The 22,441-nt window shown below is 43.2% G+C and overlaps 1 protein-coding gene across 10 annotated transcripts in view; it reads right to left on the reverse strand.

The window, feature by feature from the left end:
* Positions 1 to 22,441, reverse strand: part of LOC104154075 (rho GTPase-activating protein 7-like) — an 87,505-nt gene that overhangs the window by 5,667 nt on the left and 59,397 nt on the right. For 4 of the 10 annotated variants that reach the window (XM_068959260.1, XM_068959255.1, XM_068959257.1 and 1 more), the window contains exons 3-11: positions 12,451 to 12,522; positions 10,961 to 11,042; positions 9,444 to 9,507; positions 7,418 to 8,775; positions 6,784 to 6,954; positions 5,816 to 5,975; positions 4,238 to 4,436; positions 2,267 to 2,486; positions 157 to 265 (exon numbers count right to left, since the gene is read on the reverse strand). In XM_068959260.1, coding sequence (XP_068815361.1) covers positions 157 to 265; positions 2,267 to 2,486; positions 4,238 to 4,436; positions 5,816 to 5,975; positions 6,784 to 6,954; positions 7,418 to 8,775; positions 9,444 to 9,507; positions 10,961 to 11,042; positions 12,451 to 12,522 — 2,435 coding nt within the window. Of the gene's footprint in view, positions 1 to 156; positions 266 to 2,266; positions 2,487 to 4,237; positions 4,437 to 5,815; positions 5,976 to 6,783; positions 6,955 to 7,417; positions 8,776 to 9,443; positions 9,508 to 10,960; positions 11,043 to 11,224; positions 11,370 to 12,450; positions 12,523 to 15,825; positions 16,236 to 19,500; positions 19,592 to 22,441 lie in introns of those variants that run through there. The other 6 variants (XM_068959263.1, XM_068959259.1, XM_068959261.1 and 3 more) reach the window with 5 other exon arrangements.

The raw sequence follows: 22,441 nt of genomic DNA on the forward strand, positions 1-22,441 counted from the left end.
TGAATTATGTTTGACAATACATCATAAAATAAAGGGAATGGAGGCAGCCTGGCCTGCAGAAGAGCGTACAAGGCAGCCTTGCTGACACGTCTGGTCAGTGTGGAAACAGCCCTTACCCTGCTCCAAGCTTTTGCTTTGCTACAACAAGTGCCATACCTGGAAGAGCCTGTTGCACTCCATTATCATGTGGGCCAGGCCTTGTGTTGCTGCCAGGTTCTCATTCAACTCCCTCTGGTCTGGTTTCCCCAAGCTATGCTTCCTGTGACTGGATCGAGATCGAGCGAGAAAGAGAGACAGAGAGACAGAGAGACAGAGACAGAGAGACAGAGAGAGGGAGAGAGAGAAAGAAAGAGAGAGCGGGAGAGAGAGGGAGGAAGGCAAAAGGGAGGCTTGTGTTAAAAAGAGCTATGAACCATAGCTACATAGTGCTTACCTTGTGCTATCAAGCTGCCCTACGTAGGGACTGGAGAGCAGCAGCTTCAGCAGAGGCACTCTGCATTGAATGAGCCACAGATGTGCAGTGTGAGGCTCATGCTAGGCCACTATAGCAAGGTATGCAGAAACCATTCTGTTCCAGCATACCCCCCCAAAGTGTCTGAGCCATTACTGAACAGTAGCAAGGTCACCTCAACAACAGTCAAGGTTTTTTTAGTCCTCAGAACATAATCACACACTTAGCCAAAGACAGTAATGAACCCCAAATGCTTTGCCTGCATCCTTCAAATATCTAGGTTCATCGATAGCCTTCAAAGCCCTTTTAGAACCTCTTAAATCTTTAGGCCCAAAACACCATACCAGGTATTTTTCAAAGACATTTCAAAAATAGGCCCCCTCTTTTAATTCATAAACATTCTATGGCATCATTAATCCTGACTTCTGAAACTTTTATCAGTGTGCATTCCTGCCAAATGGCTGGAAGGTAAGACCCCCCCCCCCCCCCCCCCAGTTGTGCTGCTCAAAGTCAGACCTGTCAGCCTCTGCCCTTTGAAGTATGAAACCTTCACTAAACCATTAATGCTCAGTTATAAAAAAAAGCTAACAATTCAAAGCAACCTCACTTCCACACTGTAACAACAAAGAGAAATGTCAGTTTCTATTTTTGGTCCTATTATTGCAGCGTAATAGCTAAGTAAACCAAAAATCTCAAAGGCACAAATCCGTAAGTATGATTCCCTGCTGCCCAAACGCAACTGCAGTTCAGGAAGGACTGGCTCTCACTAATGCTCCATCGCATTCCCAGCTCCCTTTGCAATGACCACCAGATCCCTCACCATGTGTCAGCTCTGTCCAGGGAGATCTTGGCAGCCCTGGACTCTAGCTACACTCAGGCATTTTTCAGATGTTTTGCGCCACTCAAAAGAAAAGTCCTTAGTGTTTTCTTTCCCCTCTCTGTGCTCTCCAGAGACTGCACTGTTAGCCTGAAAGGTGCCAAAGGCACAGCTGGCAGTTTCTGTACCTCCCTGCAGCTAGTCCTAGTCTCATCTTTAGATCACCATGTGAGGAGATTAAGTAAGTGGCTGCTCTGATGGTGTACAATGTTTCCATCAAAACCAGCTGGCCTCTGCACTCTGACACGTGTCTATAGATATGCAGGAGCATGGAGTAAAGCAAACAAACAGCCCTGCCTCAGGAGACCAGATAAGGCACGAATGCTCTCAGAGGTTACTTGACTACTTTGGCCTAAGGGCACCTTCCTCCCCGCACGCACGTACAACAGAAGGCCGTTACGCAACCCAGATACTTTTGCTCATTAAGATAAATTTACAGAATCCCTGTAGCTCAGTTTGGCAGGAACCATCACCTTATCACTTAGCAGATTCAGAGCCAGAGATCCCTACAAACTGTCAGCTATCCGCAGGGCCTTAAGACTGCAGCTGGGCTTAGTTCACCACTGCAAAGAGCCGTGTTTCCAACCCTGGCACCACCCTACTGCAAACAGTGTGCTGCACGCTGAATTCCAGCACCTGGATCTGCAGACAATGTGAAAGAGTACAATGGTCGCAAGGCAGTCAGGCTAGCTTGCATCTAGAGCAGTCAGGAGCACAACAGTGCATTAACATAGTTCTAGGCACTGGCCAATGAGTTGCTGGATCTCTGCATGGGCCTGAATGATCATATTTGAGACAAACCCCAAGACACGTACGCTTTTTTTCCCCGCTTCGTAACAGCCACTTATCTTATGTATGTATGTCAGCTACAGAAAGCACTGATCCAGCATTGAGGAACACTCCTGACAGTAACAATGCCAGCATTAAGCTAATCATACCTAGCGGATGAGGAGCAACTGTCTCGTCTCAGGGTGTTGAGGTGAAACAAAGAAGGTGCGAGACAGACAGCAATGTTTGTGGGGGTCATCTGGTTTTCCTCAACAAAAGCAACCACATCTCGGAGAAAGAATAGGAGGATTTTCAAAGCTTCTCGGTTTTCCTTTGGGAGAAGGAGAATAGCAGCCTGGACAGCCTGAAACTGCTGATCCTTTGGCAGGTCTGAGGATTAAAATAATCATGAAAATGTCATGTGAACTGCAGAGGAAGCATCCGTCAAGACAGTCCCGCGCAGGGCATTGAAAGTGTAGGCACGTCCATTTTCTTGTCACTCTAGCTCACAATAAATAATGCTTGCTAAGGCCATTATTACAGCTGCATCACACAAGCAGTTTTTCTCCTACCGCCTGTCAATACACACATTCACATCCAGTGATGCTGGTGCTTGATTTGCTGTAACTTGTCTTGAATTTCATGCTAAAAAACTTGCTCTAAACTTGCTCTTGTTATAATCCAAACAATGGCTTTTCTCCCCACAAAACATTACTCTGGAACAATAGTTTGGAGCAGCTAGATACCTACTCCACTATCTTTTCTTTTTAGCTTCAGGCCACGAAGACAATAGATGCCCTCAGACAACTCAGGTTTGGGAGGCAAGCGCTGAGTAATGTTTTGCCAACATATTTTAATTTGCAGTGAAATACAGTGGGACTAGGTGTCCGGATAGCTTCTGCTGGACAGTAGGTATGGTCAAGTCTACCCTGCCATTCATCCCCTATCACAAAGATATTATCTCCTTTTATTCATCATTACAAAGCGTAGAGCAGCACGTCTCTTCCCTTTAGTAGGGGCACACATGCAGAATATACAAAATATACCTCTTGGCAGAAGCATGACTTTTCCTTTCTCCCAAATTTCTGGTTATTTAAATAGGGCACTTGCTCAAGTAACATGTGGCCTAAGAAGGGTGAATAAGGTTCTATCATTTGCTGTCTCCCAATACAAAAGCCCAGGGGGTGGCCAGCGGCCAGGTTTAGACTAAACGGAAGGTAATGGTTCCACATCAGTCAGACGGGAGAACTGTGGAACTCCTCACAGAGGGAGTGAGGAGGAGACAAACCTTTTCAGACAAAATCCTGAAACCCCTTAAGGTTAAAAAAATAAAATCCAACTACATTTTCAAGATCTTACACCATACACAAGACAGTAGCAGCACACACGCTCATGTTCATGAAAGCAACATAATACAGGCTAAAAACCAGTCTTCTCAGAAATCTCACATTTTCAAAACCTTGTCTTAAAAAAAAAGAACAAACTTGCCTGTTTCAACACACGCCTCTATGGCAAGCTACTTCCCCACCCTGGTCACTTTTAAAAAGTGAATACCTTGACGTCAAAGTATTGGCGATGGAACCTTTCTAAAACTATATTCAATGCTAGAGTTTGGCTTCAGGTTACCTTCTTTTTTCAGGTTGAGGCTCAAGGATGGTGACAGTGATAGCACAGGTGGAAACTGGCTGGTGTTTCCACACAAAGATGCCATTTCATAGCGACTGTCCTTGAGCACCTTAATAAAGTGATTTCATCAATATAACATGGCTTCTTGCACAGGGAGCTACTTCATACCATGAACAAGGGGATGAGCTTCATTCCTAATTTTAAACACATAATGACTATTTAAAAATACCAGTTTAGAAGGGCTGTTATGACATTTGTTATTATACTGTCTCTCCCACTCCGTCTTCCAAGGACAGAAGGAAGCTTTAGATCCAGCTATTTTCACACACTGTCTCTTAAGTCTAGAGCCCCAGTGAGCTCACCTTTTCAGGCATGTCCAGCCTGATCTGCCTCCTCTGAGTAGCACCAGTCCCAATTCGTGAAAAATCAGGCCCTGACCGTCTAGCTGAATATTGAAGGTAACATAAAGTTATTCAAGAAATTAGGAAATTATAGCTTTTGTTACTGTTACCTACATTGGTAGATGTGGAGGAAGGATTCACAGAGCCTGCTAGTAAATATGGGTTCAGGAAGGTCTCGGAAATACTGCTTAACCATATCTGCCACATCAAATGCTGACTGCCCTTCATAACATACATTGTTCGGGTTGGTTTCATTCATTTCTCTCAAAGATAGGATCCTGGATTTAACACCGGATTTTCGGAAGAGACCAACCTACCAATGAAAGAAAACAATAAAGACAAAGAGAGGCTTTATCAGGACTCAAATCTCTGACAAGTAACTGATCCTTCACTTTCCTTTTGATAGGTAAGACCCCGCGGTGGCAGGATCTAACATTAAAGTATTTTTTTATCATCAGGACCGGCAGGCCCTTTTGGGCAAACCCTGACTGACGTCCCTAGAACCAGCTATGAGGGAGGTACCAATTTCCACGTTTGTTTGCTTTTTATTTAATCCAAAAACGCTTTTCTCCTTTTAAAAGTCATTTCTATTGACATCTCTCTGCCGGCTTGAGTGGACTTTTTTCCACACATTAGAGCTGCAAGCTTCTACTAGACCAATGTGTGTTCAGCCAAAAGCAAATGTACATTGACACTCATGCTGGCAAAAACATACTCAGACCATGAGATCCACCAGGCTCAGGTTTAAGGTGCACATACCTCTACAGGTCATCAAGGGGTAATTTTCATTCTGAGAGGAATTATGGTTTTATTTTTAATATAAATTTCAATCCAATTTCAAGCAAAACCCAGGCTTAGAAGTTTCCCTTGAAACGGACCTTAACAAAGCTTCTCCTGAAAGGTTCACAGTGTGTCACTGCGACAGTATTTATATTCACTGGTCAGTTATATTAATTGCATAGACACCACGACCTCGAAATGAAACATGCTGCCCTCACCAGAAACTGTTTGCTCACACTCAAGTGCATGCCACCTAACTGCATGGTAACCTCAGAGAGTGCACACATTTTTGTACTTTGGCATTATATTACACACCTATACATTTGCAAAGCATAGCAAACAAAAAAAAAGATCTTTAACTAGTATGTACCACGACATGGGGTCTCCCATTTTTGCACCTTTGCTACAGAAATAACATATGCAACGGACACTTTCACCTCCATGCATATATCGCCATTTAGTGGGAAATGCGGAGCTGAGATCCAAAAAAAGATATTACAAGCTCTGCTCTAATATGTTATATCTCTGCTTAGTGGTGCATTTCAGCTGAAACAAGACTAATTATCACATAGGCTCTAGCACTACCAACAACCACAGAACAGAGGGAGGAAAGACACCGCGTGATAGATTTACTTCCTAAGGAGGCAGGGAGATGCTACCTTACCAGGAAATGTTGTTTAACTACCTGCACCAAGCGAACTGACTGCAGATGATTTTAGCAAGGCAAGGCAGAAAACACAGTATAGGACTAAAGGTAATCCCAGGCAACTCCTTGCAGGCTGCCTAGTCAGACCTACACCTTTCTGCCCTTTCAGAGCCCAAGGAGGCAAGAAAGTCCCTCACAAAAGCTGAAAGCAGAGATTGGTTCCTTTGGAGTAGCCAGAGCTACTTTAGGCTGCTTCATGTTCATACCTGGTCCAGAAAGTGGCTTCTTAAATAGTCCAGTGCTTGCAGTATGCCCTTAGGCAGCGGATGATTTGTTCGCTGAACATTCAGAAGCAAAGGAACCCCAAACACATTTTTGTCCTTGTAGTCAGAGGCTTTTATTTTTTTAATGAACTTTGGTATAGTCCTGAAAACAGAAACAAGTGCATTCAACTCATCAGCTCTCCAGCACCGTTCTGTCTGCTACTTTCTTTTTACAACATGCATGGGAAAGTACAACCATGCATTGGTTGCACTTGCAGCACCCACAAATGTTGCCACATACCTGTACATGTGGCATCATATGATAGAGAGAAAACAATTAACGGCAATTGCAGGAATGATCTCCTCATTTCAAAACTGAAATTTGCTTTAATAAGACATTCTCATGTGAAATATGCTCCATCCCTTCAGGGCACTGCAACCGTTTTTGCACTTCATTCATTCTAAATTCAAGTACGAGATCCCAACCACAAGATGCAAAGTGATGTTTCCAAAGTCTTAGGAGTTACTGGCATGTCATTATTTCAGTTCAAACCGGGACCTGAAGCTGAAGGCATGGATTCTCAGCCTAGCCCCCTCTCACCTCATGTCAATCTCTACGAAGGGCCTGCTTACAAAGCCAAGCAAACGGGCAAGGTTACAGAGAAACTATACACCCTTTTAAAATCAGTAACAATATGACTACCAGAGAGGAACAAAAGTGCACTCCATAACAGAGGAAATCCTGGAATGACCAGGAGAAGAATAATAATAATCCTGGAACAACCACTGAAATAACCACAAAACTGCCAGGGATTTAACAGGATGAAATTCCTCATCTTGGACACTGTAACCTGGGTAGACAAGGAAATTCACCTACTTACACTCAATCCTTTTTCTTTTTTTTCCAACAAAATTCAACAAAGCTTTAAATCTGTTTTATAAAACAAAAGCTTTAATATTAGACAACTTACCAGTTCCAGCTCTGCCTACTGGAAGGGGAGTATCTGTCCATTAGAGCTGTGAGTTTCAACAAAGCCAGCTTTTGTGTCCGGGCTAGGTGGGCAGCCGACTGACTATCAATTTGGACAGAAAGGCTTTCCAAATTCGCGCTCTCTTCCATAGGCCAGGGTTGCTTTCTGTGCCTAAGGGATAAACATTGTTCAAGGTAAATGACTGTTTCCACTGTCCCTGTCAGTCCTCTGCCTGCATCTGTGAAATGCCTAAGACTCTAAATGACCTGCAGTTCCCAAACAGTTTATGGTTAGCTGCATTTAAACAAGCTATTTCTCATCCAGGAGGTACTATAGCCACACAAAAGGTTTCAATAAGAAATACAGCAACCTAGTCATAAAGTCTGATTCGAAATATCTAACTAGGTCCTCCTGCAGATTATGACAGTGCTACTCTCAACAGAGATCAAAGCAAACGTAGATATCTGAGTGTATACAGATCAGCAGTGCCTAGGACCAGCGGAGCACACCCTGCTACTTGGAATAGACTTAAGAATATTCTGTTGTATGAAAGCAATTACATTTTGAGTAGAGAGAATAGCCGGAGAAAGCTTCCAGATGGGCGGCCGACTAGTGAAACCCAAGTATGGCTAACCTGTTGGCCTTTTTAGAGTCTGTTACGTACGCCACCTCCGCGGAACTGAGCTCCTCGGCCAGTTCACAGCTGCTCTCTCCCTCGGTAACTGGGAAGTCTGCTGACTTATCTTCTGAGTGCTGTATTTCAAGACAGATTTCTTTAGGGAAGTATGGATACACAGAGGTCAAGTCATCGGCAAAGTCCGAGTCCCCATCATCCGAGAACTTCTCTGTCCACTGATGGACCAACTTTCTGAGGCCTTTGACATCCTCTATAACGTGGTTCAGCTCTGAAAAAACATCGTCATCACCAACTTCTGCCACCTCCAACTTATCAAGTTGAATACTGGGCATGTTGTCATATATGCTCAGCCTGCTATTTGCACACAAAAGGGGGCTACTGGGGGCTTTGCAGTCCTTAGAACCGCTTCTGTTCCTGGTCCTGCTGCACCCATGAAAACTCTCAGTTCTCCAGTTGACAGAAGGGTTGTCTCCTGGAGACAGGGAGGTGTTTCCAAGTGCTTTGGGGAAACTACCAGGCTTATGGCCTTGTGGTATTTGAAACATCTGGTTCATTTGCAACTTCATTTCATTTTGTAGGTTTTGCTGAGATTGATCATTCCACAGCAAAAGCTTGCTGCAATCCAAGTCTTCTGCGTATGACCCCCCTCTTTTATAGTGGCTTTGTGATTTTGTAGTGGGACTCGGAATGCTCCCTGTGCTGCTCTTTTCAGACTGGTTGCTGCTATTGCAGCTCTGGGGAGAATAAGAGGAACTGCTCTTTGTCTGGATGTCAGAGAGGTCAGAAATATTTACGCAGTTAAGCATCTTCAACTTTTCTTCGTTCAGCCCTTCCAGAAGAACAGGTTCACTTATTAAGGGTTTGGCCTTGGAGTGACCGCTCCTTAAGTTGCAGCTCCTTAAATGTAACTTCTCCATTTTCTTAAGAAGGCTCTTCCCCTTTTTATACGGTGACTTATCCAAAAGCTTCTCTTCACTGGTGGTATTTAAAAGTCCAGCGGGGGGAGAAGAACAACTAAAGGTAGAGTCTGGTGAAGCCACTTTACTTGAGGAACACCTTGAGGAACAGCTCCTGGTCTCCACACCTTCAAAAGGTTTCAGAAAGCTAACAATGTCACTGTCACCACTGCTAGTACTGTGAATTGAAGACACATCATGTTTCTCGCCATGATCCAAACAAGTTATATCCTCACTGCCGATGCTCTTCGGTGTTGGACTGCCTGGGATTGATGCGCTAGCACCTTCCTCTCCTGGGAAACCTTCTAGGCTCTCAAGACGAGACCATCTCTGACTGCGTCTCTCATAAGCCCATTTGTTACTTATTGCACAAGGTTCATCATCTTCAGATTCATCACTCTTAGGAGGGGAAAAAAAAAAAGATTTCAAGGGCAAAGTCTGGTAAACTTTAAATTACTGTAGATGTAACAAAAAAGGTGACTTACTTAAATTTTCTGCCTACTTCCAAAACCCCCACCACCTACACATGGAAATGTAACCCTTGTTATACATTGAACCTGAAGGTCTGTCCTGAGCGCTGTGCTGTCAGTTGAGAAACAAACAGACAAATTAATCCCAACCAAATTTCACAGCACAGGTAAAACTCATCCAATCCTAAAAATACAGCTTGTGACAATACTGCCTCGTCCATTTTCATTTCTTATCCCTCCTTCAGGCAATAAGAAGAGTGAAATTTCACTTTCAGATCTTAAATAAGATGTGAAAATACTTAGGAAAGCATTAAAACATATGCTGAGGTGAGTCCTTGGTGCAATTATTGGCCAGCAATGTGTGTCAAAAAAACCCCTCCTAACCAGCTGACAGAGTTCCAAAACAAACATAAGTTCTATAAAGATTCAGCCCCCATCACTGTGACTTTTAATGGAAAATGCAGATACAAGATGGAAGAGAACAGAAAGAAAAGTTCAGAAATTGCTATACCTTCACATACCTTTTAAAAACAGTTCTTTAGTAGAACAGCTAATCACACTGTTCATGAGAACATTAGCTATATTTTACAAACATACCCGTTTCCTCTGACGGCTGATTTCCACTTTCATTGATGCACACTTGTTCAATATGTTCAGCCGTCTAGGTATAAGAAAAAAGACTGAAGTCTTAAATTTAAATTACTTTATTTCTTAAAAACAGACACACTCCAAACTAGCTGTGAACTTCTAAATGGAATTTGCATAACTGGCATCAAAGACTAACACTTTGTTATAGGAGCTCCATATACTTTACCACATCAGTGCCCATTAACTACTCCAAGATGTTCACAGTTCCAATTCTGCCATCATAAAATTAGAGAAGAGGAACATAACTAATTAGGTCAATCAAAATATTATGATGACCTTCGGTGATGACTGTGAAAAACTATACATTGATCTAAGACTTTTCATTTTAAGAATATGAAAAAAGCCTGGGTCAGCATCTTAAAAGAACAGAGACAACTGAAGACATTAACTTGCATCCTTGGAAGGACTTTACTATCTATCATTTTAATTAAAACTTACGAGACAATAAGGTCACAAATCAGACAAACTCTTAATGGTTAAACAAATACGCAACATCAACAGGGAGGCATGCCGGCAGCCTGCAAGAAACATTCAGGACAAACCTGATATCAAGAAAGAAAATATATCCTAAGTTCTCAATAATATCTGCTGTGCATTAGGGATGTATATACAAACGACTCCTTTTGGAGTTCCCAACAAGCAGCATTTGAATTGAGGCGAATTCACAAACAAGGACCCAGCCATTTTGCCAGAAGTGTAACTTCTCTTTCCTTTAAGAGCTATACATTCTCACTGCCTCCCTTGGATTGACTGTGCAGCATGGCATGGATAGGAGGGAGTTCACATAACCTGCTAAGCAAGTTCATAATGAGAAAGCTTCAGTAACTGCGGTGTACTTTGTTCTTCCTCTACTGCTATCCTACGTCGGGGAAGCCCACAGAGCAATGAGTTCTACTTTGCACCAACAATGCAATTTCACTTCTGTGTTGTGAACAACCGTGGTAAAACAAAAAGCTGTAGGTCAACACCTTTGCTCTTCACTCAATAAAACAGTCAGGAAAAAAAAAAAACAGAAAAAGCATCCCTTTTGCAGATTGTTTTTGCTGTTTATCTCTCTGGAACATCTTGTGAGCTTGTGTAGAAGCTCACAATTCAGAGAAAATCCTTGTACCTTGTAATATCTAATTCTGAAGAGGAAACTGGCATCCTACCATGTGCATGCAGGGAACTGATTATTCCTCCTCAGCCTGTAGAAACCTTTTCACACCGCAGAAGAGACAGACTCGAGGCTTACTATAAGATCACTGAGACCTTGGCTGTAGAAGACATGTAGGTACATGCCTATTTTACCTTCAAATACTTAAATCAATCAACTTCGGTGGTACTTAGGGATGTGCTTCAGTGATTTCCTTCATTAGGAGCACTAGGGAACATCTTAGTCTCTGACAAAAACTCAGCTACGAAAAGAGGAACGACAAACAACTTCTGGAGTCAGGCACCAAGGATGCTTCATAATTAATACTTACCTGAAAAGGGATTCAATGGCATCTCCATCTAAAAATTCATGATCTTTCCTCACAGTTTTTATATCAATAGGAAACTGCATATCTGTGAATAAAAAAATTATCCAGAGTTTGAGATCTGAGTTATAATTGCAAAGACTTTCAATTGGCTACATATTTAGCATAGTTTAAATAAATCTAAACCCATAGCTAAAAGGAAAGCTTTGCTTTGTTTTGGTTCCCTGCGCTCCTACCTTATAACATAGTATAAAACTAGGAGTATATTACCTGAGCTTTTGCTGATGGTAAGGTATAATGCAGCACATCGTTACCTCTTCTTGAGGTGTAATGAGCCTGACAAAACATGATGTGCTTGAAGTTAATCGATACATCAGCTGAAGAGTTCAATGATGTTCCAGCTTTTGAGATTTGCCTTTACAGATAAAGGAACCAGTGAGATCCATCAATACTTTCTTGGTTTACTTTTTAAGCTTAGTTATCTAGTCAAGCCAGGACTCTGCTTAAATAGCAAGGTAATACAGAGGTTTCATCATCCAAAAGCATGACAATATATACTGTCAACAAACCGTAAAATTCAGAGTTTATATTGTAAAATCTGCTGCAGTCCAATGAGAAGCATTATCACGGGACACCATGTTTCAGGGTACAGAGTTTTCACATTTAGCTCTGCATTTCCTGAGTGCTCAGTTTCCAAGCTTTAATTTTGCATTGAATAGGGGAAGTGGGTACAAGAGCTCGCAGTAGTTGCTGCTGGTTCTTTGAACTGCAGTTCTTTGATAAAATCTTAGCTAATCTTAAAGATAGATTAGCTTTCGTTAAGAGTATGTTCCATGTTTGTAACAATAAATACATATATAAAAGAAGAACAGTTTTAAGGTACACGCAGAAATGTATATGCAGAAGTCGTCTCAAAATTATATGAGTTCACGATGCATCCATTTCTCCCCCATGAGTAACGTGTACTTTTTGCGGCTTATTAACCAAATGAAAACAAGCTGATATTGTGATATGTGACTATGGTTGGCTGCTTCTGAGTATCTGTTTGAAAAACTTATGATTGCAAGATGATTTTTCCAACATTCCTTTTCAAAACATCACTCAGAATATTGCTCAAGATCTCGGGCTGGAGAGGCCTTACATGAATTATGGTTGCAGTCAGTAAATTAGAAAAAATAACACTCTACGGAAAGGAGATTGAGAAAATTATAAGCAATTACAAATCACAAGAGCAGAAATTTGGCGGAGTTACAGTCTAACAATAACTAGGAAGTATTTGGTCCTTTATGGGATTTTATTGAGTCCACGTTAATGTAGTTTTGATGTCACTTCTGTAAGAACACAAATCGGGTTGCAAATTTTTCACAACTTTTCAACGAAGACATGGCAGGATTTAGAAGGGCTTCATCAAAAGTGTCAGGTTCTGATGGATTATTTATGTAAACAATTCTGCTTGGGTTGGGTGTCATCTGCTTGAAAAGTCTTTCAGATCATACCTTCAAATAACTGAGCGTACTGGGGAAAACCAGCAGCCCTCAGCCAGTCGCAGGCTTCTCTGGCTTCAATTTCTGCAATGAAAGCACAAAATTGATCACCTACAGCGCTCACAAGGGTTAGTGACCAGTGCCTGATTTTACAATTTAAGAAAGCTCATTTTGTCTCATGGATTCTGAAAGGATTTTATATATGAAAGTTTTGCTAATATACTTGTAGCTAGCTGACACACTTCCACGCGCATACCTTTGGAGTAGTCATTCCAATATAGGGTAGATATCAAACATATGGCAGTTTAGGTAGGAACACTACTTGAGATGCCATACATCAGTGTACACACAACTATCCTAGAGATCTGTACACTGAAACATCTCTTATATGTTGAAATGAGTCATCAGAAAAGGGTATGATGCACGTCTGCCCTGGTACAGCAAAGTCCATTCATGCATTCTAGTTCTGAGAGACATGACAAGACACAAACAAATCTATAATTAGACTTAAAATGCTATCACAACATTCATAGCGCTGGACCCCGCCTAAGCGTTCCCAGAATGAGAGTTCTCAGGGGTACCTGTTGCTACGGTCTATCAATATTTATTTCCTTGCCAACTATCAGCTCTACTTGGCAGTCGCTTCAGCACAGATGTCAGGAATTAACCGCTCATTTTGTGACAATTAATAAAGCCCTATGGCCAATAGTGTAACTTTCCCACAGGAGCAGAGCAGAATATAACCTCACAGAATCACAGAACACTCACCAGATGTCTCAAAAACATAAACATGTTTAGCGGGAGCACATACCAGCAGGCTCTAAGCCCTGCAAATACTGGAAGTAACTGGGTCTGTTGCAGAGGAGAGGAATCCTAAACTACGCTCTTTTTTATGTCTGGGTGCCCTCCGGCACACCTTACAAGTGACACTAACCAAAAGGCAAAAACTTGGAAGTTTGGAAGAAACATTTTAAAAGCAGCTCAAAATCAAGCATGCTCATTGGAGAGAAATGTTTTACAATCTAGTATGCCAGGCTAGAGGAACAAACTAGTTTCTTTAAACTATTTTCTTTACACGTGTGCTTAAAGACTAGGACTCCACGGCATCCCATACACAAACCCATACCAATTCAAGGCCTGCTTTGCTCAAACTTCTCAGCAGTAAATCATCAGTTTAACACAGGGAAGAAACTCACCAAAACCCTTCCAGCACTTGCATGAGTTTATTATTCTACTTCTAAACACTTCCAGTATCATTGATTCATTTGGACAATGGCATTTACAACAAAGGCTTCCCTGAACAAAACCCTGTGTCTTTTTCACCCGAGAGTCAAGAGGTAATACAAGACAATAAGGATAATTCTACACAAAACAGAGGCATGACTTTCCTTTTTTTTTTTTAACCGCAGAACAGAAACTAATTTCTTCCACAATAGCCTATATACATTGTGCTTACACTTATTAATTTACTCAGCACCACAATTTATCGAGATCTCTATCCTAACACAGCATTTATTGAAGATCAGGGCATGGGACTGATAAAACACAAGCACTGTACTGAAAGAGCAAAACAGAAAAGAAAAAAATCTGTAGAACAAGCGTCAGGAGGGTGACCAGTCTAAAGTAAAAGTCTGCACAAAGACAAAGCAATCTGTGGTTTTCACACAGCACAACCCATGAAAGAAAAACTCAGTAGTATCACTAACCAGCTCAGCTGTGCAGAAACTACGAGCAGTCCTCATTTCAGACCTCCCTTCAGAACTCTATTTTTAGAGCACACCAAACCATGAACAATGACGCAACTAAGAACAGGTTAGAAAATATTCTGCAGCTGGTGATGTCGTAAGCAATGAATATGACTGAAAATACAGTGACATTTTCACACTTAGAGGTGGCCTCTTCCAAAGGACAAGGACACAGAAGCTAGGTAACATTTCTTTCCTAATGCAGTACTGTAAATCTTCAGGCCCTTTAGCACACCACTGCACAGCTTTACTTTGTAATACCACTCTTCTGTTAGGAGTCTTATAACCAAGAAGCACCAATGAATTTCTTGGCCTGAAACTCTCCAATTATTTGCCATTAGATTACTGTGATCGTTCCATTGCTAAAACGACAACCAACAGCGTCTTATAATACCTCCATACTTCTCGGAAGTCAGTGCCACCTCCTCCCGATCCTATTGGAGACTGAAGTCCTAAACTGCAAATGGATGCCTAGGAATTTTACTCTGTTCTAAGGAAATTCCCAGACCAACCTGTATTACAATGAAAGTGATCAATTGGGGAGGAGGAAGCAAAAAGGAACTAGGAAATAATTACTCTGAAGAAAACAACTGCTCTCCAGGAGGCTGCGTTCAGTACTGATGTATGAGGCTGCTTTGCCTTCATGGCACATGCAGCCTGAAGGACAAGTGAAAACTTCTCGGCAGTGGCAGAATACATGTGAAATGTCCCAACAGTGCTTCTGTCAGGGACCCCAGCCAGCTCTAAAGCTCTGCGAATAAAAGCCACAGAGGCCTAAAAGAGGAGCAATAATCATGAGTAGCTTTAACAGCAATGTATCCACCTTGGATATATATCCACCTGTTGCAAATAGGTAACAGACACTTACAAATCCCACTCGAAGGGAGGTACTGAAGTAGTAACAGTCACAGTTCTGCAAACTTTTGTGATGGTTTAAAGCATGCATTTAAAAGCTGCCAGAGTTCAGTCAAGGCTATGCAAGATTCTTTTATGAAAAGCAGAGATCATCTTCTTGAAGAGTCTTTGGGCCTATTGAAAAGGCCCTCTTCACACTAGTGTTTCGGCCAGGGAAATAGTACAGCTGAGCCGTTTGAGCCGGAGATCCACTGATAGCTTCTGACCCTAGTTCAGTTTCGTGGCCTGTTTACTCTGCCTCATCATGAAATGAAGCCAACATATGCCTTAGGACCCGGCCTCACTAACTGATTAGAATTTGCTTTCCCATTTCTATAGCTGCACAGTCACTAGAAAATAATCGTTCAGGTTTATTGACCAGCTTTTAAAAGAGATCTGCTCGTAAACACAAGCTGATACCAATTGCTTACTTGTTTTTGATGCTAGAACAGCTGCTCAGATGCTTGCTGGAGAGGAATTAGCTCTTCCAAAATAGAAACAGGAAATGGGGGAGTCTTTACAAAGCTGGCATGGAGTAGCGCTCCAAATACTACTGCAGCTGAGCGCTCATTCCTGCCTCTGAGCCAGATGTCACACAAGTGGAACACAATTTTTACAGACCTTACTGGCATCTGTGTAAGACATGAAATACGAGAGCAACCCCAACGTGTCAACTCCTTCTCATGCACTGATTTCATAATTAGCAGACGAAAAAAAAATCCTTTTTCAGCAAGCCTCATTACTCTACCTTAGACTAGAAGGTACCAGCAAAATTTCCAAGGCAAGTCAGTTGTTTCCCCTTGGGCCACGGGAGATAGACCACTAGCAGATGTTCATGAGAAACAAAACACAAATAGGCGACCTGTGCAGTCCTTCTGGTCAGTTTTGGGCTGAAGATGGTTCAGTGCAGTTCCAGTGAAAACAGAAGTCAAAATGATGGCTGCATCAGAGTCTTCCTTTTCCAACTGGCCCCTGTTAAACCGTGCCCTCCACAGCTGCTGTCCCTTTCTCTCCTATAGCAGTGCCATCCTGAGCTCTGCCGCCCCCTTCTCTGTGGAGCCCTACCTACTACGTCAGCTTCACTGATAGCTCCTCTCTTTCATCCACGTGGGCTTAAGACCTGAAAAATCCTCATTCCTCTATTTGAACACCATCCTGTTTGCAAACTGGAGAGCAAACCCAGACTCATAAAAGACTTTTAGAACACTAGAAAAAAAAATAAATGCTACAGCGCATATTAAATCTCTATCTGAACAAACGCTACTATTGGCAGGAATGCTTGCATAGTTATTTTAACCAATAGTAAAGAGACATCTCTGCTGAGATTTAGACATTCTCTCTATGATATCTTCCTCACAAGAAGAAGCTGTGCAAGGGAGAAGCAACAACTGAAACCAATCAGAAAGAAAATGTGAAATAGACCAGTCAGCCTTACTTCAAGAGGATCATAAACTTCAACTAAGCAAGAAAGAATAATGGCAAGTTACACTTCAAACTTTTACAAATACTTCCTGTAAATAAAACCGGAGGACGCAAATTTCTGTTTGGAAGCATAAATACAGTGAAATGCATTCTTAGGATGCTGCGTGATGCTTCAGTTACACAGATCTGCTGCCAAAACAGGAATCCTCTTTTTTTCCTTCCCTCTGACTGCACACCGTTAACGCCCTTCTTGCAGTGACTCTGCTGATTGCACGTGAGCAGACCCAGGCAGCCAAACCGGCAGAAAACTATTCACTTTTTTTTGCAATATCAGTTTTCTGATACTTTAGCTTTCTGAACTGGCTACCGCACGTTCAGCTGATCACCGGTGACGAACGAAGGGAGGTGGTGGGATTGCACACGCAGGGAGCAGTGTGGGAACACGCAGCTGCTCACTGGTGGCAGGCAGCCCCCAGGGCAGGTCACTTCGGCGTAGTGTCAAACCCTAGCCTAGATCTATCATTTCTCATAGTGGGGTCTCATTATTGCTCTCCCATCTTTGAAAAAAATTTTCAGGCTCTTTTAAAACGTCAAGATAGATGCAATATTTTTACTTCTGTCTTCATATAATACAGTTTTCCAGCTTAGACAGGTAAGAATCATATGCTGATCAGGTCTTAATGCATCAAAAGGATTTGTGTTTAAGTCTGAATCTCTTCCAAAACCATGCCATGTGCAAACACTCTGAGAGGCTTTCTTGCTGCTTGCTGCACCTCTACATTAGTTCCTCCAGACTCCTCCTTTTCAACTTTTCTGTATTATCCAAGCACAGCACTTGTGAAAACGAAAAGATTTTCTGAACATGCCCAGCTTAGCCCAGCTCACAAAGCACTCGTGCTGCCTCTCCTCCCCATGCCGTGCAAGCATAGACACGAGAACAGAAAGCAGGGCAGGACTGATTCTGACTTTATTTGATTACATCTTACACCAATTTGGAAGACAACAGAAAAAATTCCAAAGAATTTTGTTCATTCCTGATCTCTGGAATTATATATGAAGATTTTTTCCACATGGTATACTAATCGTTCTACCGTAGCAACGGACAAGCGGACACGCAGAGCCCCCGCTTTGTGACCTGCTTGATTTAGCATAGCAAAGGCAAAGTGTTCAAACAAATGCGATGTCGCTGCCTCCCCTCATCGCTGCCATCCCAAACTACCCTCCTCCTCAGCCTCCCCCAGAGCTGGAGTCAAGGAGCACCGGCCGTGCTTGGCAGCCACGTGCCAAACTCTGCAAAGCATTTTTCCTATAGCTCATAGCCATTGGCAGGTTCCTTAGGCAGTAACTGGGATACCGTCATTGTCGGGTGTGCTGGCAAGAGCGGACGTGACAGGGCTTCTTCAGGGTCCATTTGAAGACAAAATTATTAGTCCCGCATTGCATTTTTCTGGTTTGTGTGTCTTGCTGGGCCCATAAAAAATGTGTATTACTTCCCTACGGCTAATAAGGTATTTCATTTATTCATAGTCTATGAAAAATGCATTTGCTGACACAGGATAATGATTTCCTCAGGATGCTAGGAACCGAACTATAACCTGTGACAGGACCGTCAAGCAGAGTCTTTTTTAAGGTGTTTTCCTTCATAGTCAAAGATAGAGTCAGCGTGTGTTGTCTGCCCAAGGTCAAAGGCATGAAAGGCCATGCTTTCAAAGCTGGGTGTTTGGACTGACCAGGTCAAGCAGTCAGGGGCTTGTAAAACTGTCCAACTCTCCAAAATATTCGATGTATTATACATAAATGGAAATGTTTATTCTGTTGTCCCTTGTGCAATGCAAAATAGTAAAGCCTAATTATATTTTATTAACCCTGGAGGACAAAAAAAAGGATTATTGCTAGGAATTTTGCCAGGATAATTTAGGCTCTATACAGAAAATGAATATACATGTCTGGAAAATAAAAAGGCCAAGACATTTGGCCTTTCCTCCTTTCTTATCGCCCTGGTGCTTTGGAATTTCAACCATCTCTTCAGTTACCAGGAGTGGGAACGGCAACGTATCCCAACACTTCATGGCAACATTAATTGTACTTTTATTCAGCTCCTTGGCATTAGCCTCCCATGTTGTTTACTGGGACCTAGACAAGTTTAAAGGCATTCTTTATGCAGACCACATTACCTAGCTTGTCAGTGTTCGCTTTTTGTAGATAGCTTACTCATTTTTATTCGCTTCTACCCAAGCTGGAGAAGGCAGTGTTTCCTCTGTAAGACTTTGGAAGGGATCAAGGGAATTAGGTATCTAAATCCCATTGACTTTAGGGGGAATGAGAGTCTAAATCCCTGATTTCCAAATCCACGCTTGAAAATTCTTGTCCAAGGAAATGGAGCAAGAGACGCGGGATGCGGCTGCCCGCGGTCTAATCCCAGATACGTCACTCCTCCAGGCTTTGGTGCAGCTGGCTGCAGAACAGGAACGGACACAACGTTCCTCTGATGCTTCAGCTCCCTACGGCTGCTCTTCTACAGGACCCTTGTACGTGACTGAGAAGTACTCAGTGTAAAATTTCTAGGAGGAACTGTAGGTAACAGGAAGGATAACCGCTGGCTACCAGCAAAGCTGATATTAAGAAAGCTGATATTAAGAAAAAAAGAAACTAGAGCACACAAAGCGTACCGTCCGTGCTCCTTCACGACGCAACACTACGCTTTTCCTTTACAACATGCCCCCAAACTCACTGCCTGCCTTACAAGTTCAACCCACCTGCTTCATAAATCATTTGACCCCACAGAGGCAGCTCAGTACGCGATGCTCTGTAAAGAGCCAGGGCGAGGGGGGCGGCTAACGAGACCTGCCGGCGCTCACAGAAAACCTCGGGCCGCCGGAGAGGCAGACTCCCGACACGGGGAATCACCACCAGCCCGGACATCATTTTAACACGGATGAAGCAGGAATGCAAGGGAGGAAGGGACAATCTCCGCCCGCCCGCCGCCGCCCCGCGCCCCTACCTGTGGGCATGGCGGCCCCTCCGTCCCGCCGCTCGCACGGCGCCGCCTCAGCCGCCGCCGATCCCGCCCGCAGCGCTGTCCCGCCGCGGCACCTCCCCCCGGCCCGGCCCGGCCCGGCCCGGCCCGGCCTCGCCCTCCCCACCGGCCCCCCCGCCGCGGGGCGACCGTTAACGGCCGTAACGGCCGCGGGGCCGCGCGGCGGCAGCGCCCCGGCTGGGGCCCTTCAGCGAGCGAGCGGCAGAGGCGCCGGCCGAGGCGCGGCCTCCCGCGGCCGTGGCGTCCGCCGTCCGGCCGCGACCACCGCGGCGGCGGCTCCCGAGCGCTTCCCTTCGTTAGATGTTTCGTTTCTGAGGGAGCGGGGAGACCCGTGCTGCGCCTCAAGCGCTGTCTGGAGATTTGCTCGTGCGGGCTTCCTCGGCGAACGCGGGTACGCCTGCGCCCGGGCGTGAAGGGTGAAGGGTGAAGGGTGCCCACGCGCCCCTCGCGCTGCTTCCCGGCGCCCCACGCAGCAGCCGCGCCGAGGTGACAAGAGCGTGGGCTCGGGGGCAGTCTCTTCAGCCCCTCGCAGGGGCAGCTGGAAAGTCTTTGATGTTAGCACAGGTCAGGTAGCGGGTCAGGCTAGCTTGGACGTGCTTACCTGAGCTCCGGCTGGCGCCTTCCCTTGCAGCGTGAAAGTGCTGTGCAGCACCCTGTCGCACTGTTCACGCAACAGGGTAGAGGATGTGCGGTGAGTACCCGCCTCCCAAAAAGAATCGCGTGCCATGCTCAGTAAGGTATAAATAACTTGCATAGACGGATGTTTTTGGTAAGTGAAACCAAGGGATCATGAATTCCTCCTTTTGTCCTATGAAGTCCATGATCCCTCCTGCAAACATTTAGAGTTGATCCTTGAAGACAGTCTCTTAGATCAATGTAAAGCAATGATAACGCTAGACCCCGCATTAAGGGAGATCAATTCAATGCTTATCCCAGAGTCCTTTTGGGGAAAAAAAGCTATCATTATCATGGAAATTCAAGAAGATAGATACCTTTTATGTGACAGCCTCCCGTTACATGCAAGTTTTTGGAGGACATACTTGGCCATGTCTTCTCTGCCTGCGTGCTCTCGTTTGGGTTTATAGACGAGCACCTTTACTCCAGGTTCAGAGATGCTTTAGGCTTGCATCAGCTGGCATGACTATACTTCAACCTGCTTTAATTTTTACAAGTTAAATCATCAAAGCAGGACTGAGGCTAAACCATTCAAAACTGCAAAGTTTTCCAATAAACCCTTTCCTAATGACAGACCCTCTATACTGGAACTCACACATTTGACTCCAGCACAAAAATACCGGTGCAGAGTGCCCAGAAGTGTGGGAACAGTCTCATTCCAGTTACCTGCGTTCATTTACAGGGAAGAAATACCCAATAGGAAATTCACACTTCATGGGTGTTTCAGTTGCTGGTTTACCTCAATGTTTTAACATTTTGCCAATGTCATTTTGATGGATTACTCAGATTTTTACACAATTAGCTACTGTTCCATTCTTGCCTTCCTAACAAATACCTAGTACGAAGTTGCCTCCCACCTGCACATGTAAAATGAAGACTGATGTTGCGTCACACAAAGGAGAGAGCAAACCTGACATACTTTTTTTTTTTGATTAAAACCCACATCTGATCCCAGCTACAGGGTGTGACCCAGCCACACAGTGTGATTATCATCTTGTAACCAGGTCCCTTGCCGCAACAGTTTGCACAGAACAGACAGAACCTTTACTTTTTATTTTGCTTATATAGCCTGTCTAGACAAAATGCAGTTTGTGGTCTGAAAAATTCATATGCAATTGAGCAATGAATGTGTGTGCTAAAAACATTATTACACTTTTGTGACCTTTACAACTAACCAGATTTCTCTGCATTTGCTGTAGTTCATTGCTACTATGACTCTTCTTTTCTTCTTCTAATAAAAGACCCTGTTTTACTTACCCAACCCAATACAGGGGAAAAGTGTTCTAAATGTGGATGGTCTACTTCTCCACATTAAGTTTGAAAAAATCAAGCAAAAACTTTGATCTGATTTTAAGCCAAGATAAACAATACAAAATTATAAATTTGTAATAAAAGTACATGATGAGCCTTTACAACCTGAACAAACCATTGTGCAGGGATAATTCGACAAGGTACAGTGTGTCCTGTGGCCTGGTCTCAGAATCGCATATCACAAGTACAAATACATTTAAAATTATTTTCTTGCAAGTTAACTTTAAACTCATACTCATTTTATATCAATAGGACTGTTAGACATTACAGTTATATATGGAAGACCTAAGGATGGGATGCTATGCTAATTTACAGAGGTCAAAAGATGATGCAAACTCTACAAACCACTCCGGTTAACCATATCAAACCATAAATTTCTGTAGGAGGACTCTTGTAATGTTTAGGCACTTACAGTTTGGAGCTTAAAATGCAGAGAGCCAAAAAAAAGGAGGTTGAATGCACTAGATAAGCCAAAATTTTCTATTTCAAACAATAATTCTTCTGGATATGGATGGATTTTTTTTTTAATGAAGATTTAAGAAGTGATGAAGTCATGCATTTTTCTATGCGTATGATTTACCCCAACCTCATTTAGGATCACTATACCCTAATGAAGTTGCAATTTATGAGTAATATTTCATTAGCATTACATTTGTTTTCCGTATCATAATCAAATGCAAAGTTTGCACAGGCTTATGATCTATTTTTAACGCAACAGATTCCTAAACTGGCAATTTGCATGGCACAATAAAAAAGATGTTGGATAATGGCGTCGAGCTATGCAATACAAAAGCAATTATGAACGTGTGATGCATGGCATCTAGCTGTGATTACCGAAGAAAGTGCTGTTTGCTAGACCCACCCAAAGCAATATAAAACGTACACACCCTGTACTGAGTAAATTCTCAACTCTGTGCTT

This window comes from Struthio camelus, chromosome 13 (genome assembly GCF_040807025.1).
Source record: "Struthio camelus isolate bStrCam1 chromosome 13, bStrCam1.hap1, whole genome shotgun sequence".
Lineage (NCBI taxonomy): Eukaryota > Metazoa > Chordata > Aves > Struthioniformes > Struthionidae > Struthio > Struthio camelus.